The sequence below is a fragment of the Hemiscyllium ocellatum genome, chromosome 45 (assembly GCF_020745735.1).
Source record: "Hemiscyllium ocellatum isolate sHemOce1 chromosome 45, sHemOce1.pat.X.cur, whole genome shotgun sequence".
Classification (NCBI taxonomy): Eukaryota; Metazoa; Chordata; class Chondrichthyes; order Orectolobiformes; family Hemiscylliidae; genus Hemiscyllium; species Hemiscyllium ocellatum.
This window is the reverse complement of record NC_083445.1, coordinates 2,030,567-2,048,176: the sequence shown is the minus strand read 5'-3', so window position 1 is coordinate 2,048,176 and position 17,610 is coordinate 2,030,567. Positions and strand designations below refer to the sequence as shown.

General features: G+C 43.7%; 1 protein-coding gene across 1 annotated transcript in view; it reads right to left on the bottom strand.

The window, feature by feature from the left end:
* The window catches only part of LOC132835920 (intercellular adhesion molecule 5-like), a 37,144-nt gene extending 19,740 nt beyond the window's left edge, over window positions 1–17,404 (bottom strand). Inside the window, exons 1-3 of the mRNA XM_060855030.1 lie at window positions 17,238–17,404; window positions 16,394–16,663; window positions 7,601–7,915 (exon numbers count right to left, since the gene is read on the bottom strand). Of these exons, the coding sequence (XP_060711013.1) occupies window positions 7,601–7,915; window positions 16,394–16,663; window positions 17,238–17,304 (652 nt within the window). The 5' untranslated portion in view covers window positions 17,305–17,404. The remainder of the gene's footprint in view (window positions 1–7,600; window positions 7,916–16,393; window positions 16,664–17,237) is intronic.
* Window positions 17,405–17,610: the final 206 nt, after the last annotated feature.

The following is a 17,610-nucleotide window of genomic DNA, read 5'->3' as shown; positions in this document are numbered from 1 at the left end:
GGAGGGCTTAACTAGATTGGCAGATGACAACTGGAGTTAGGGATCAGAGGATGAGGTAGCTGGTGAACAGGCATATACAGCATGCAGAGAGTCTGTGAGAAAGGATAGATGGTTGATAGGGCAAAATTTTAGTCAGTGTGATGGGTTGACACGTCAATTTTAACGCAAGAAGTGTCAGGGTTAAGGATAATGGATTTGTACTTGGAGCTTCAATGTTGTGGCCATTATGGAGACTTGGATATCACAGGGGCAGGAATGGTTGTTGGATGTTCCAGGGTTTAGATGTTTCAAAAGGAATAGTGGGATAGCTCAGCAGGGATAATATCACAGCTGCAGAAAGGGAGGGCGTCGAGGAGGGTTTGTCTACAGAGTCAGTATGAGTAGATGTCAGAAACAGGAAAGGACCAATCACTTTATTGGGAGGTGTCTAGAGACCCCCCAACATCAACCAAAACACAGAGGAGCAGATTGGGAGGCAGAATTTAGAAAGGTGCAGAAATAACAAAGTTGTTGTCATGGGTGACTTCAACTTCCCTAATATTGATTGGGGAATATTCCTTGGTTCAAATATCTAGATGGAGCAGACTTTGTCAGGTATTCCAGGAAGGATTCCTGACTCAATATGTAGATAGGCTGATTAGAGGAGATGCCACATTGGATTTGGTGCTTGGCAATAAAGCAGGTCAGGTGTCAGATCACTGAGTGGGAGAGTATTTCGGTGACAGTCATCAAACTCCCTGACCTTTACTGTACTCACGGAGAGGAGTAGGAGCAGGCGGTTGGGAATGTATTTAATTGGGGAGGGGGAATTACAATGCTACTGGTGGGAACTTGCGTCACTAAATAGGGAACAGATATTCTCAGGGAAGTACATGACAAAAATGTGGAGGTTATTTAGGGAGCACTTGCAAACAGTGCTGGATTAGTTTGTTCTAATAAGGCAAGGAAGGGATGGTAGGGTGAAAGAACCTTGGATGACATGGGATTTGGAGCACCTAGTCAAGAGGAAGAAGGAAGCTTACTTAAGGTTGAAGGAGCAAGGATCAGACAGGGCTTTAGAGGTTTACAAGGTAGCCAGGAAAGAACTGGAGAATGAACTTGGGAGATCTAAAAGGGGGCATGACTCTGCAGGGGCATGGGAACCTGGACTGTAGCTTTATGGTACAGGACCTTGAGTGTAGGGAGGTTAGGAACAAGGCATCGATCTCGAAGGAGGGTGCCAGTAAACAGAAAGGTGGCTTGAAGTGTGTATACTTCAATGCCAGAAGTATAAGAAATAAGGTAGGTGAACTTGCAGCGTGGGTTGGTACCTGGGACTTCGATGTTGTGGCCATTACAGAGACGTAGGTAGAACAGGGACAGGAATGGCTATTGCAGGTTCCAGGGTTTAAATGTTTTAGTAGGGTCAGAGGTGGGGGTAAAAAGAGGGGGAGGTGTGGCATTGCTTGTCAAGGATAGTATTACAGCGGTGGAAAGGACGATGGAGGAAGACTTGCCATCTGAGGTAGTTTGGGCTGATGTTAGAAATAGGAAAAGTGAGGTCACCCTGTTAGGAGTTTTCTACAGGCCTCCTAATAGTCTGAGAGAAGTAGAGGAAAGTATTGCGAGGATGATTCAGGAGAAGAGTGAAAGTAATAGGGTGGTTGTTATGGGGGACTTTAACTTTCCAGATATTGACTGGGAAAGCTATAGCTCGAGTTCGTTAGATGAGTCGGTGTTTGTCCAATGTGTGCAGGAGGGTTTCCTGACACAATATGTAGACAGGCCAACAAGAGGTGAGGCTATACTGGATTTGGTTTTAGGTAATGAACCAGGCCAGGTGTTAGACTTGGAGGTAGGTGAGCACTTCGGGGACAGTGACCACAACTCGGTGACTTTTACTCTAGTGATGGAGAGGGATAAGTGTGCACTGCAGGGCAAGAGTTATAGCTGGGGGCAGGGAAATTATGATGCGGTGAGGCATGACTTAGGATGTGTGGATTGGAAAAATAGGCTTCAAGGGAAGGACACAAATGATATGTGGAGCTTGTTCAAGGAGCAGCTATTGGGTGTCCTTGATAAGTATGTACCAGTCAGGCAGGGAGGAAAGGGCCTTGTGAGGGAGCCGTGGTTTAATAGGGAATTGGAATCCCTTGTACAAGGGAAGAGGGTGGCCTATGTAAAGATGAGGCTTGAAGGTTCAGTTGGGGCAATTGAGAGTTATAAGGTAGCCAGGAAGGATCTAAAGAGAGAGCTAAGAGCAGCAAGGAGGGGACATGAAAAGTCCTTGGTTGGTAGGATTAGGGAAAACCCTAAGGCTTTCTATAGGTATATCAGGAATAAAAGGATGACTAGTGTAGGTATCGGTCCAGTCAAGGATAGTAGTGGGAAGTTGTGCGTGGAGGCGGAGGAGATTGGAGAGACACTAAATCAATACTTTTCGTCAGTATTCACTCAGGAACAGAAAATTGTTGCTGTTGTGAATATTGAGTCGCAAGTGATTAGAGTGGATGGCTTTGAGGTATGTAGGGAAGAGGTCCGGGGAATACTGGAAAGGGTGAAAATAGATAAGTCCCCTGGGCCTGATGGCATTTATCCGAGGATCCTCTGGGAAGCTAGGGAGGAGATAGCGGAACCATTGGCCTTGATTTTTATGTCGTCGTTGTCTACAGGAATAGTGCCAGAAGACTGGAGGATAGCGAATGTGGTTCCCTTGTTCAAGAAGGGGAGTAGGACAGCCCTAGTAACTATAGGCCGGTGAGTCTCACTTCTGTTGTGGGCAAAGTCTTAGAGAGAATTGTAAGGGATAGGATTTATGAACATCTGGATAGGAATAATGTGATCAAGGATAGTCAGCATGGTTTTGTAAAGGGCAGGTCGTGCCTCACAAACCTTATTGAATTCTTTGAGAAGGTGACCAAGGAAGTGGACGAGGGTAAAGCAGTACATGTGGTGTATATGGATTTTAGCAAGGGGTTTGATAAGGTACCCCATGGTAGGCTACTGCAAAAATTACGGAGGTATGGCATTGAGGGTGCATTAGAGGTTTGGATTAGGAATTGGCTGGCTGGAAGGAGACAGGGGGTAGTAATTGATGGTAAAGGTTCATCTTGGAGCGCAGTTACTAGCGGTGTTCCACAAGGATCTGTTTTAGGACCATTGCTGTTTGTCATTTTTATAAATGACCTGGAGGAGGGGCTTGAAGCCTGGGTGAGCAAGTTTGCGGATGATACAAAAGTCGGTGGAGTGGTGGACAGCGAAGAAGGATATGGCAGGTTACAGCTGGATATAGATAAGTTGCAGAGCTGGGCAGAAAGGTGGCAAATGGAGTTCAATGTAGCTAAGTGTGAAGTCCTTCACTTTGGTAGGAGTAACAAGAAGATGGATTACTGGGCTAATGGTAGGCTACTTGGTAGTGTGGAAGAGCAGAGGGATCTTGGTGTCCATGTACACAGATCTCTGAAAGTTGCCACCCAGGTAAATAGTGCTGTGAAGAAGGCATATGGTGTACTGGGCTTTATTGGTAGAGGAATTGAGTTCCGGAGTCCTGAGGTCATGTTGCAGTTGTATAAGACTCTGGTGCGGCCTTATCTGGAGTATTGTGTGCAGTTTTGGTTGCCTTACTATAGGAAGGATGTGGAGGCTCTGGAACGGGTGCAGAGGAGGTTTACCAGGATGTTGCCTGGCATAGTAGGAAGATCATATGAGGAAAGGCTGAGGCACTTGGGGCTGTTCTCATTGAAGAAAAGAAGGTTTAGGGGAGATTTGATAGAGGTGTACAAGATGATTAGGGGTTTAGATAGGGTTGACAGTGAGAACCTTTTTCCGCGTATGGAGTCAGCTGTTACTAGGGGACACAGCTTTAAATTAAGGGGAGGTTGGTATAGGACAGATGTTAGGGGTAGATTCTTTACTCAGTAGGTTGTGAGTTCATGGAATGCCCTGCCAGTAGCAGTGGTGGACTCTCCCTCTTTAAGGTCATTCAAGCGGGCATTGGATAAGCATATGGAGGTTATTGGGCTAGTGTAGATTAGGTAGGCTTCGGTCGGCGCAACATCGAGTGCCGAAGGGCCTGTACAGCGCTGTATTTTTCTATGTTCTATGTTCTAATGCTTCAGTGGGTAGGATTAAGGATAACACCAAGGCATCCCACACTTCTGTGAGGAATAAGGGGATGGCCAGGGTGAGGGTGGGGCCGATCAGGGATAGTGGAGGGAACTTGTGTGTGGAGTCAGAGGGGGTAGGGGAGGTCTTTAATGAATACATTTCCTCAGTATTCACTACTGAGAGAGACCCTGTTGTTTGTGAGGTCAACGTGAAACAGGCTGATATGTTAAATCAGGTCACTGTTAAGGAGGGTGTGCTGAAGATTTAGAATAACAAGGATAGATAGATTCTCTGGGCCAGACAGGATCTCCCTTAGGTTACTACAGGAAGCGAGGGAAGAGATTGCTGCTCCTTTGGTGATCATCTTTGCGTCCTCACTGTCCATAGGAGCAGTACTAGATGATTGGAGCGTGGTAATTGTTATTCCCTCGTTCAAGAAAGGGAATAGGGATAATTCTGGGAATTACAGACCAGTCAGTCTAATGTCCGTTGTGGGAAAATTATTGGAGAGGTGTCTGAGAGGATTTATGATTATTTTGAAAAGCATATTTTGATGAGAGATATCAGCATGGTTTTGTGAAGGGCAGCCTTACTGAATTCCTTGAGGATGTGACAAAACACATTGATGAATGTAGAGCAGTGGATGTGGTGTATATGGATTTTAACAGAGCATTTGATAAGGTTTCCCCATGATAGGCTCATTCAGAAAGGAAGGAAGGAAGGAAAGATGAACATAGGGAAACCTGTCTGTCTGGATACAGAATTGGCTGGCCCATAAAAGACAGAGGGTGGTAGCTGATGGAACATATTCACCCTGGAGCTCGGTGACCAGTGGTGCTCTGCTGGGATTGGTGGTGGGACCTATGCTGTTTGTTATTTTTTAAAATAACTTGGATGAAGAAGTGGAAGGGTGGATTAGTACGTTTGCCGATGACACCCACCATTGGTGGAGGTGTGGATAGTGTGGAGGGCTGTTGTAGGTTGCCATAGGACATTGACAGGATGCAGAGCTGGACTGAGAAGAAGCAGATGGAGTTCAACTTAGAAAACTGTGAAGTGATTCATTTCAGAAGGTTGCATTTGAAAGCAGCAGACAGGGCTGAAGGCAGGATTCTTGGTGGTGAGAAGGAACAGAGGGATCTTGGGGTCCATGTCCACAGATTTCCACCAAGTTGATAGGGTTGTTAAGTAAGCGTGTGGTGTGTTGGCTTTCATTAGCAGGGGCATTGAGTTTAAGAGCTGTAAAATTGTGCTGCAGCACTGTAGAGCCCTGATTAGACCACACTTGGAATATTGTGCACAGTTTTGGTCAGCTCATTATAGGAAGGATGTGGAAGTTTTATAGAGTGAGCAGAGGAGATTTACCAGGATGTTGCCTGGACTGGAGAGCAGGTCTGATGAAGAAAGGCTGAGGGATCTCAGACTTTTCTCATTTGAGCGATGAAATATGAGAGGTGACTTGATAGAGGTGTACAAGATGATGAGAGGCATCAATAGAGTGGATAGCCAAAGACTTATTCCCAGGGTGGAAATGGCTTTCATGTGGAGCCATTATTTTGGAGGCATTATTTTAAGGTGATTGGAGAAAGATTTATGGGAAATGTCAGAAGTTGGTTCTTTAAACAGAGAGTGGTGGGTGCATGGAATGCACTGCCGGCAGTGATAGTAGAGTCAGATACATTAGGGACATTGGATAGGCCCATGGATGATTGTAAAATGAAGGGTTATGTGGGTTAGTTTGATCTTAGAGTAGGATAAAAGGTCAGCACAACATCAAGGGTCAAAGGGTCTGTTCTGTGCTATACCGTTCTATGTTCTATTCCCACTGCACTACAAGTGATCATCCTGCATCTGCTTTTATTTTCATCAGCCTGATCAGAGATATTATGACTCACTTCTGGTGGAGGTGGGACTTGAACTGGATCCCCTGGTTCTGCCTTTATCTCCTTTTTCCTTTTTCTCTATCCAGAAATGCTCTTATGCACAACCAGAAGGATATCGCACCACCAAATCACTGTGACTGTTTTTAACTATTAACCACCACCAATAAAAACATCTATTAGAGATTCACAAGGAAAGTCCATTATGGCCAATATGAACCATCAAAAATGAGTGGGAGGGGATTTAGGGAGAGCAGGAAGAAACAAAGTCAAAATGAAATTGAAGGGGAAAATAAAGAACCCGTATCCCCCCGATGGGTCTTGTTTTTATTTATTTATTTATTCTCCTTTTTTTTAACACCCAGAAGTGTTATCATGCACGACTGAGCGATGTTACCACCACCCAAATCACTTTGACTTTTTTGTGTTTTACTAACAACCACCAGCATTCACTTGTGTAGCCAATTCATTGTTTATGATTAAAATCCCATTATGTACAATGGTAATACTTTCTTTTTTAAGCTTATTTTCTAATCAACCTGATGATCGATGTTATTGCACATCTTCTGGAACAGGTGGGATGTGAACCAAGACCTCCTGGCTCAGAGATAGAGACACTCACCACTGTACCACAAGACCCTCTGGCAATACTTTCTTTTAGTCCGAAGTGCTATTACCCACAACTGAGCGGCCTTCCCACCATTAGAATAACCATGCCTTTTTAAAACAATTACCAGCCATCACCAGTATACACATCCAATTCAATATTTACACGCAACGCCTGTTAGGGTAAATGCAAACCATCAAAAGAGAGATGTGGGTAGGGACTAACCTATTTTTCTAGTCAACCATTTCAGGGATGTTATTACACAGGTGGGTCTGGAACCTAGGCTACCAGGTCCAGGGGTAAGGACACTACCACTGCACCATAAGGTGTTGAGTTCCAGTTGGGTAGACCATTGCCTGTTACAAGGGTACTTATATTCAACAAGCTCCATGAGGAGATTAATTAGTGATTCCTGTGTACTTTGTTAGGGTTACCACAATGAGGAAGAATAATTTTTAATAATGGGTAATTCATGTGTGTTGGCTGATTGCCCACTTCTCTGCACTAAAAGTCTGCTAAGCAGTATCTCACCCATTGCTGCAGACTGCCTTTGAGGGTTGTGCTCAGCAGTCAGTTCCCATCATCACCAGGTGCTTAGTGACATTAACTGGGGACAGAAGCTGCTACTGGTTCAGTTATGGAATCTGGAATTGATGTGCTTTGTGTCAGTGTGTGGCATGAGATTAGGACTTGGAAATGACCCAGGTATTGGAAATGACAGAGCACGTCAATACTGGATTCCCTGATTGAGCCAGTAGCAGCTTCTGCCCACACTTAATGTTCCCAGTTTGAAAATCAAGCCTCAGGAATCAGAATGGGCCTTGAATGTCTTTTGGAATTATATTATTAAGACTCAGCATGGTAAAAAAGAAAGTGATTGCAAAATGATTGTAGGCCTTCACTGTCAAACTATGGTTTGCACACGCTCTGGCTGACTTAAAGCAAATATTTAAATCTACTGGATATTTGCATCATAATACAAGATAAGTTTTTTTTATCTGTAATATCTTGTGCAACTGGAACTTACCGTAAGTTTGCAGAGTGACAGAAGAGTTTGTGATTGACTTTGTGGTGTTAGAGCCCAAGTCCACTTCAGCCAAGCAGGTGTACTCCTGTCCATCATCTGATTGACTTGCAATGAGATTGAAGACATTTCTCAACCTTTTATCTTCATCCGGAAGACCTGGTTCGCCTGTGGAATCTCCCTGGACAATCTCACTCCCTCTCAGCCATGTGAGAATGAGTTTGTTATTTGGAAAAACTCTTGGGCCAATGCATTCCAGACAATATGTTCTGTTAATCTCCAGCACTTCAGGGAGTACTGTGATGTTTACCTCTCGATCTGTTAAAGGAGAATCACAATTAACAGGTTTCACTGAAATGGTGTACCTGAGGATCATGTTCCATCTCCCCACACACATTTACTCAGATACATAAGAGATGTAAGTGTGTATACACATTCAACAAAAGGTTACTAAAATATTTCAACAGAGGACGGTATCCTGTCACCAAGTCACCCTTTATTTACACATGGAGACTGATCCATCTCCGTTAGGGCCAGCTCTCAGAGTGATCAGAATCTCTGACACTCCTGGTTATACCTGTCAGCTACGGCTCCCTGATTGGACCAGATAGAGTGCCCCAATGAGGGAACTCATTCTATGATACCCAGAAACAAAAATCGAGTTTGCTGGAAAAGCTCAGCAATTCTGGCAGCATCTGTGGTGACAAATCAGACCTAATGTTTGGGGTTGAGTGACCCTTTCCCTGTTCTGAGGAAGGGTGATTCGACAGGAAATATTAACTCTGATTTCTCTCCACAGATGCTGCAAGATTTGCTGAGCTTTTCCAGCAATTTAGATTTTTTTTTCTGATTTACACCATCTGCAGTTGTTTCAGTTTCTATGATGTCCACCTGGCTGACCTCGTTACAATTATTACATCCTTCCCTCTCTGGGTCTGAGGTTTTTTTGTAGCTCCCCCTGTGGCATTTTAGCATCGGATCAGGTTCCTCCAACTCTGCCTCTGATACAGTGGACTGTATCGTACAGTAGCTCGTCTCTTGTGCTCAGAGCATCACAGAAGAAATTTATTCTCCTCTTTAAGTGGCAAAGTCATTGAGGCGGTGACATCCACCTCAGATTCTGTGGTATCTTAAATGCTTAACGGAGACGGAGACCCCATGGGTTTTTGAACAGTCAGAAAGGCAGTGAAGAGCAGGGCACATTTTGCTCCTGCAATGTTTGCAGCTTTCATATGATCCATGTACTTGTTCAGGACTGTTGCACCTACCCAAACCTTAACATCACTGGACCTGACCTTACGTTGACTGTGCCTTCAACCCATGCAAGACCATCCCCATGATTCCTACATCAAACTTTGAGCCCTAAAGTAAACTGTCTCTCTCATTTAGTGGAGCATTGTGTCCAGCATTGATGTTTCTGATGCCATTTCACCCTCCCCTCAAGGCTAGGAAGATCAAGTTTAACCTGTTGTGGAGTCTTCTACCCATTAGCAACTCTGCTGGAGCTATCCCTGTAGTTGCATGAGGGATGGGTCGATAGTCAAATAGGAACTGGGACAGTTTGGTATCGAGTGAAGCTGTAGGCTGTTTTCTTTAGCCTGCCTACAAAATTTGAAATGGTTTATCTGCCAGACTATTGGATGATGGAATGGCTTGGAGCTGTCCTATGTGATGCATATCAGTCGGCTTTAGGAAATACTCAAGTTCCCTGCTTGAAATGATAGTCTGTTATCTGTGACCAACATCTTGAACAGTCCACGTATTGTAAAATATTTGCAGTACTTCTGTCATCATCCATGTGTAAGACAAATTAACTCTACACATATCCAGCCATTTTGAGAGGATATCCAAAAAGACTAAGGACATTGAGCTCATGAAAGGAGCTGCATAGTCAAAGTGTAACTGAGTCCAGTTTTTACCCAACCATTTCCACAAATGTGGGGAGTGCTTTTGGCCATTTTTGTCCTTGTGGGAATTGCCCCACCAATGCAGCTTTGTCTGCATCCAATCCTCCAATCCAATAACTTCTCATCAATGTCTTCATTTTGGAAACCCTTGTACACCCCTGGTGGAGTTCAATCAGTATCTTGGTGCTGACCCTTGCCACGGACAACCACTCTTGCTCCCCATAATAAAATGCTGTCCTCGACTGTGATCTGATCTCTCTAGGTCCAGAAACATTTCAATTCTGATTGTGATGGCCCTTTGGCACAAACACGCCCCCCCCCGCCACCCCCACCCCCACCCCATCATCACCAGCTGATTCAGTTTTGCCAGGACTGGATCTTTGTCCAGAGTCTGATATTGTCAGCTGTGACTGGAAATGTGTCCAGAAAGTTTAAAACCAGAGCAGACTCTTCCTGTAGTGGTCCCACCGGTGGTGTACCTTTCAGCAGAAGGCGGTTCAGTGCAACTACACTTGCTTCTTGGCCTCCCAGACAGTGTTCCAACCTGTAATTGTACAGACTTATAATTTAAAAGATCAAAGTGTCATACAACTGATGTGATATGTTAAACAAACCTTAATTGCTGTTCAGTCTTTAATCACTTTGAATGGGGATGCACATTTTGATTATTAATATGTAAATCCCAGAACTTCCTTCAAGTCACATTCCAGAGATAACATAACCTTTTATAAAAGAAAAGTGACATCTCAGCTCAGACAATACATTAAAGGTATGAGGTTAGAGTCTGTCTGTATCCCAAACTTGAGTCAGACTGATTCTGTTTCCATAGTAGGAATTTATAAAATCCTACATGGACTGACTGCCTACAGACTGTGTGCTTTTTAAGCAAAATAGAATATATCTGCAAACATAATTCTGCAAAAGCAAATTCACTTTACAGACTTATATGTGTGTGTGCGTGCATATGAGGGAGAGAAAGTATGTGTGCGAGAAAGAGGGAAAGAGTGTGTGAATGAATGTGCATGCGTGTGAGTGTGTGTGTCTATTTGTGCATGCTTAATACAGTGTGTGTTTGTGTGTGTGTGTGTGTGTGTGTGTGATGGAGTATATATCTGTGAGAGGGTGTGTGCACATCTGAGAGAATGTGTGTGGATGAGAGAGTGTCTGCATAAGTGTGTGTGATCGTGTAAGAGTGTGTGTATATTTGTTCAATAAATTGCATCAGTTGTATGACACTGATCGTTTACTAAAATTCTGTGTCCTATGATCCTGTCTCACGAACTGACAAAGGAGCAGCGCTGTTGGCTATTACCTGGTGTTGTGTGATTTTTAACTTGTCCACCCCAGTCCAACACCGGCACCTCCACAGCATGGCTAACTAGTGTTGGAAACAGCTCCATCATAACCTCACTGCTCTTGTATTCAATGCCTTGAATAATCGAGGCAAGTATCCCATGTGCCTTCCTAACCACCTTATCTACCTGCCATGTTGCTTTCAAGGACTTAAGAACATCTGCACCAAGTTCCCTCGGATCCTCTGTATGTCGGGTCTGACCATTCACTTGCCTTGTTAGTCTACCCAAAATGCAATACCTCACCGTTTTCAGGATTACATTTCATTTGCCATTGTTTAGCCAGTTTTGGGTCTTCTTTATTATACTGTAATCTAAGACTTTCCTGTTTATTATTTACCACACCACCAAACAAACATTCTGATTATAACCGGCGATCATAACTTCTGCATTCATGTTTAGATCATCACCTTACACAACAAACAGCAAAGGATCCAGTACCAGTTCCTGTAGAACCCCACTGGACACAGGTTTCCAGTCACTAAAATTCTTCAACCACCAGCCTCTCTTCTTATCACTGGCCGATTTTGGAGCCATTTACCAAATTGCCCTGGATTCCATGGGCTCTGATATTCTTGGGCAGGGTGTGAGCATTCTGAACCTCCAACCCTCTACACAAACTTGATAGTTACTACTGAACACTCACTCTACCCGATCAACGCAACCACTGGGATGGCAAATGTCTCCATTTGTGATTTTAAAACCATGTTTTCCTGTTGTTTGAAAGTCTGATATTTCATTCTGTCTTGATCTCATGTGTACTTCCCAATCATTTATTTTCATTTGTCTAAAATGTCAATGAAAATGAAAAATCCCCTCTTGTTGAACTCTCGGGTGTAATTTCTGGTGAAGAGTTGTCTGTGGCAGTATTTGACTGAGATTAACTACATACCGTACTGGATGCCGTCACTGTTGCTGGAAAGTCCCCGGACTGTTCCGCGGACGGAGCGAGGTCACTCCAAGGACAGAACATTCTGGGGGAAAGTTTCAGTCCAGCTCAGAGGGGAATGCCCGTCACTTTGCCGTTACCTGAGCCACTCATAACCGTGTCCATCTTTATTACCGAGGATTTCTACCGCAGTATTCAATACTGAAGGGAACAGAGGGATTCTTTACATAGTGGACAATGACTGGTTCATGTCTAGGATTTGCTCCGTTGGTGTGTGTGTGTGTTGGGGCAGTTTGAACAGACAGTTGGAATTGCTGCTCCCGGGATGGTACACCCGGCAGCAACTCAGCACCGTCAGGTCTAACAGCACCGGAACAGCAGAAAACACACTGTTCCAACTCACTGAACTCAACGGAGCCCAGAGTTCTGCCATCTCTGCTCGAGGGACGGTGAAGAGAGTCGAGAGCCTGTGCTGGGTGTGGGGTGAGAGAACCCCACTTCCAGCTAACCCATCAAACATCTCAGGGAACGTACGGAGCCTCACTTATCACAAAACAGGCTGAGACAGAGCAACACACAATCCTGAATAACCATCTCTCTCTCTCTCTCTCTTTTTGCTTCTAACAACACAGACCAGAAACGTGCCTAATAATGTTGTTCTTAATATTAACGAATAACAAGAAATCCATCATTCATTACAGAGAAATGTCCGCATTTAAACATAACTGTACGCATCGTGAACTGCAGCACAAATACAGTCAGTAAACACTATCCACTGATTTTAAATATGTTTTTACCCACTTGTCACATAAGAAGTCACAGTGAAGAACTGCAGAAGCCGATGAGGTGAAATGATCTGGAAACCCATGTCACTAGAATGTGGACGGGCTCTGCAATCTGTACTCGGCCTGACTAACTCAGCTCGATGTTAATGAAAATGACCTCCGTCTTTTCCCGGAAATTATTAAAATAAAATGTCAGTAATTCCAGATGAAAAATTCCAACATCTTGTTTCAACATTTGATATATTGGCATCTCCCAAATGTCGGAGGCATTCAATTCACAGCAGGCTGAGTCAAAGAGTCAAAGAGATGTACAGCTCGGAAACAGATCCCTCAATCCCCCTTTGTCCATGCCGACCAGATATCCCAACCCAGTCTAGAACATAGAACAGTACAGCACAAGACAGGCCCTTCGGCCCAGGATGTTGTCTAGTCCCACCTGCCAGCACCTGACCCATATCCCTCCAAACCCTTCCTATTCATATACCCATCAAAATGCCTTTTAAATGTTGCAATTGTAACAGCCTCCACCACTTCCTCTGGCAGCTTATTCCTTACACGTACCACCCTATGTGTGAAAAAGTTGCCCCTTAGGTCTCTTTTATATCTTTCCCCTCTCACCCTAAGCCTATGCCCTCTTGTTCTGGACTCCCCCACCCCAGGGAAAAGACTTTGTCTACTTATCTTATCCATGCCCCTCATAATTTTATAGGAGAGCACTGAACAGATCAGAAACCTTCCACAAAATTAGTAAAATCAAGCCTATTCAGAGATCAAGATAAAAATAGTTCACAGTCTCTCTGCTTTCTGTCAAATGGAGAAGGAAGTAAAAGCAAGTTCTTCACAACTGGATTCCTGTATATATCCAGACAGTTCAGCTTCGTCAGAAACAGAGAAAAGGACTGGAGTAGGCCATTCAGTCCTTCTAGCTTGTTTGTCCATCATTATGATCTTGACTGATCATCCAACTCAGTCCGCTGTTTCTGATTTCAGTGAGGGGGGAGCCGGGACACCTTCGATCGCCTCACTTTAGCTTTCAACAAGCGTAACCTGGTCTTGCCCACGAGGTCGCTCGGGTTGGCTGAGCTCCTTTCACTTGTTTTTTAGGAAACTTTTCAAAACCTGGTGGAAGTGACTTCAGCCAACCTGTGACTCCAGACCTCTAAAGACTTTCAGCATTCTGGGGGGTATCATTTATCAGAAACAGGACTGAACCATTCATACAAACAGTGAGGCAGAAGAATAGATCAGAGGTTGGGGATTATTTGGTAAGTGACCCCAAGAATTGGTGTCAAGAACGTTTTTAGTGTCGCTGGAGCTTCAACAACAGCTGATAGAGGCAAATGGTGAGTGTTTGTTCTGGTTCCTTCCTGCTTGTGGAACAACCATGGGAGTCTGCAGATGAGATCCTCTGACCTGCCCTTACAGCCATATTATTTACGCACCAAAAGAGAAATTCCTGAGAATCTCAGCAGGTCTGACAGCAGTTAGGTTTCTGTGTAATGATGTGCCGCAAGCTGCCAATGAAACCACACTGCAGAAATGTAGTTAGTGAAGGATTCAACCAGCTAATCTTTAAAGAAGCTTGCATTTATTTAGCATCAGATGTTGCAAACATATCCCTCCAAAGACAACAGCCACAATTTCAGAAGATATGTCTAATTTTCAAGATAAAGGTGAATCATCAACTATTGCCAATAGCTGCAGACAATAAAATAAAATGCATACATATTTAACAGACCATGGAAATTTCAATAATGGTAATACCATTGGTTGTCAAGGGGGGATGGTTGGAGCTTCTGCTCTTGGAGATTGTCATTGCCTGGAGGTTTTGGGGTGAATGTTACTCACCCACTATTAGTCTACTTTTCAATGTTGTCCAGACCTTGCAGCATGTGGTAATGATTGCTTCATTATTCACCTCCACTCAGCAGACGTTTTATCCTTTGACTCCCAGTCAATTCAAGCTTACTGATCACCTTGTTGGAAAACCTGGTCAAATGCTGCCTCGATGCGAAAGGAAGTCATTTTCATCTGTCCTCTGGAGTTCAGCTTTTCTGTTCATGTTTGATCCAAGATTATAATGAGGTCTGTGGCTGAATGATCCTGGTAGAACCACACCAAGATGCAGCTTTTAATTTACTGGATAGGAAATGCTACTTCATAGCACCATCACTGGCACCTTTGATTATTTTGACCATGATAATAGGGAAACTGATGGAGCAAGTGGACAAATCAGACTCGGTGTGCATTTTTAGAATAGGGCTCAGATCATAATGCTCTATTTGGTCAGATGGATGCCATTGTTGATGCAAGTATTCAGCATGTTTATTGTTGCTGCGTTCTTTGTCCTCCACCATTTCTTGATGTCACGTGGGGTGAATCAAATTGCCTGTGGGCTCATAGAAAAAGGCTGAGCTGAATCCTTCTCTTCACAATTTTGGCTGAAACACTGCGTTTCCAAAGGGAAGGGATCGGCACCTTCACTGCTTTGCTTTTATGTGTTCACGGGATGTGGCATTGTTGGTTCGTGGTTTTTGCTCATCCTTAATCTCCCAGAGGGCAGATAAGAAACAATTGCTTTGTTATGGGCCTGGAGTCCCATGTGGACCAGACCAGGTGAGGATGGCAAATAGCCTCCCAGAAAAAGCATTAGTGAACCAGGTAGGTTTTAATTTTGATGTTTGCCATCAGGCTAATTTGCTATACGAGACTTTTATTACTTTCAAATTTCTCAACATTCTTGGTGGGATTTGAACCCATGTCTAAGAGCATTAGCCTTGTTTCTAAATTACTAGTCTAGTGATGTTACCACTCATTCATCATTTCTAAAATGATTCCAAGGCCTGTTCAATGATAAACAATGAAATAGTGGGATTATGGTCTTCATGCAATAATCTCTTAGATCTGCTTTACCTACAATCAATGACTGCTCATTAACACATCAGGATGAAACTGTGTTTGTGTGTTAATCTATTTCACTCCTCCATGCTATTCATTCTTAAAATTCCTGGCCAGCAGTTAAGGATTAACCACATTGCTGTGGGTCTGGAGTCCCAGGTAGGCCAGACTAATTAAGGAAGTCAGTTATCCTCTCAGAAAGGGCACTAGTGAACCAAATGAGTTCTTCTGACAGCATTTTTCCCCATTGAACCAGTATCAAACTGCACGAAATCCAGCAGGTTCCATTTATCATCACCAAGACTTTCCCGAGCCACTGTATTTCTTTAATAGAACATATACTGTACAGCAGAGGAACAGGCTCTTCAGTACACCATGTTGTACCGAACATGACTGAAATCCCTTCTGCCTGCCCTTGGTCCATATCCCTCCATTTGTTGTATATTTATGTGCTGATCTAAAAGTCCCTTAAATGCCCCTAGTGTATCTGCTTCCACCACCACCCCTGGCAGCACGTTCTGGACTCCTACCAGACGCTGTGTAAAAATCTTACCCCTCGTATCTCCTTTGAACCTGACCCCTTTCATGCTGGATCTAGAGTTTTCACTTACTGTATACTATGACATCAACTGTCTTCTTCCTCCAAGAATCTTCTGCTTGACGTATCACAGAACATGCAGTTGTAAAATCCTACTTCTGGACAACTTGGGAAATAGTTATCATATCAAGTACTGCCCTTTGTTCTGTTAGGGTTTATCCTTGATTTATATTCTATAGTTATTGTTGGTTCTGGACATGCTGTGCTGCAGTTCATTCTGATGGAGCCCCCAGTCTGTTTTCTTCCACTCTGAAGAATCATTCCTTATTAAGCCAGTATCAACCTACACTAAATCAGACAGGTTCCACTTACCATCAGCAATGCCATCCCATGCCGCTGTATTTCTTTAATGCCAGTTTATACTTACTGTACACTGTGACATGCTTTTTCACATTCTCTAACTGATGATCCAGACATTTCACAGAACATGCTAGTGTTAAATCCCACTCCTGGACACTTGGGAAATAGTCATGGTACCAAGTACTGCCGTTTGTTCTCATGAAATTTACTCCTGGTTTATGTTCCATATTTATTGTTGGTTTTGGACATGTTGTGCTGCAGTTCGTCTCAATGGAACCTCCAAATTCCACGGCTGTGGAGTTTACATCGATTGAAACTTCAAATCCAGTTACAGTGGCTGTCAAAAAAAACAAATCACAGGAGTAAACACAAGATAAGGACTCATCAATTAACCCCCCCGAACTAACTGATTCAATTTGAAACTGGACTCAAACTCCGTTTGTCTCAGCATAGTTACTGCTCGGTCTGCTGTTTCTCCAGCATTTTTGGTTTTTATTTTAGACCAGTACCTTGGATAGGAAGAAGAATTTCGTCGGGAAAATTGTCTGGGGCGGATCCCCATCGTAAAGGACCATCGCCTACACTGCTGCCCCAACCCATCGCTTGTCCTTCACTCGACACGGGACAGAGATTTGGCCTCAAGAGTTTGCCGCCGAAGCGCTTGTCCCATTTGTAGGAGACAACACGGCCGCAGTTGAGGCTTCCGGTAAATCGACACCGAGCAGGATTTTCTAGGTCTTTATCTCAACTTTCAACACAACCCATCATTATCATCTCCAAAATAAAATGTGCCAACGTTCAATTAAAATATTATCAGGAAACCGGAAAGCCCCCGCCAGAGTGAGTTATGAGGTCTGGACCCACATTGGACAAAATAGTAATACGAATTTACTTTGTTTCCTTTACCTCACCTGTTATACCGAAAATTAACACGGAGAAGGATATACCCTCAACCGACGATTTCCTCCTAAAATTCATAATTGTGGAGTTTGAGCAGAAGGCCCTTCACTGTTCTAAGCTGGAATCAGAACGGAACTGTGCTTCCTGGCTTTTCTAGAGATTCCGCTACTTTGAGACCCACACCCTTTCCGGGACATAATGGAGAGATTTATTTTAGGCGATGATATGATGAAATTCCAAGAGTAATTCCTTTTCATTTTAATGTTTCACGCACTAACTTGGCTTTTTGAACGCCTTTGTCCATCCAATGTCCCAGCTATGCGAATCAAAGACACAATGGAATGTGTTTCTGTACCAGTTTTCTTTAAGACCCTCTGGGATTCA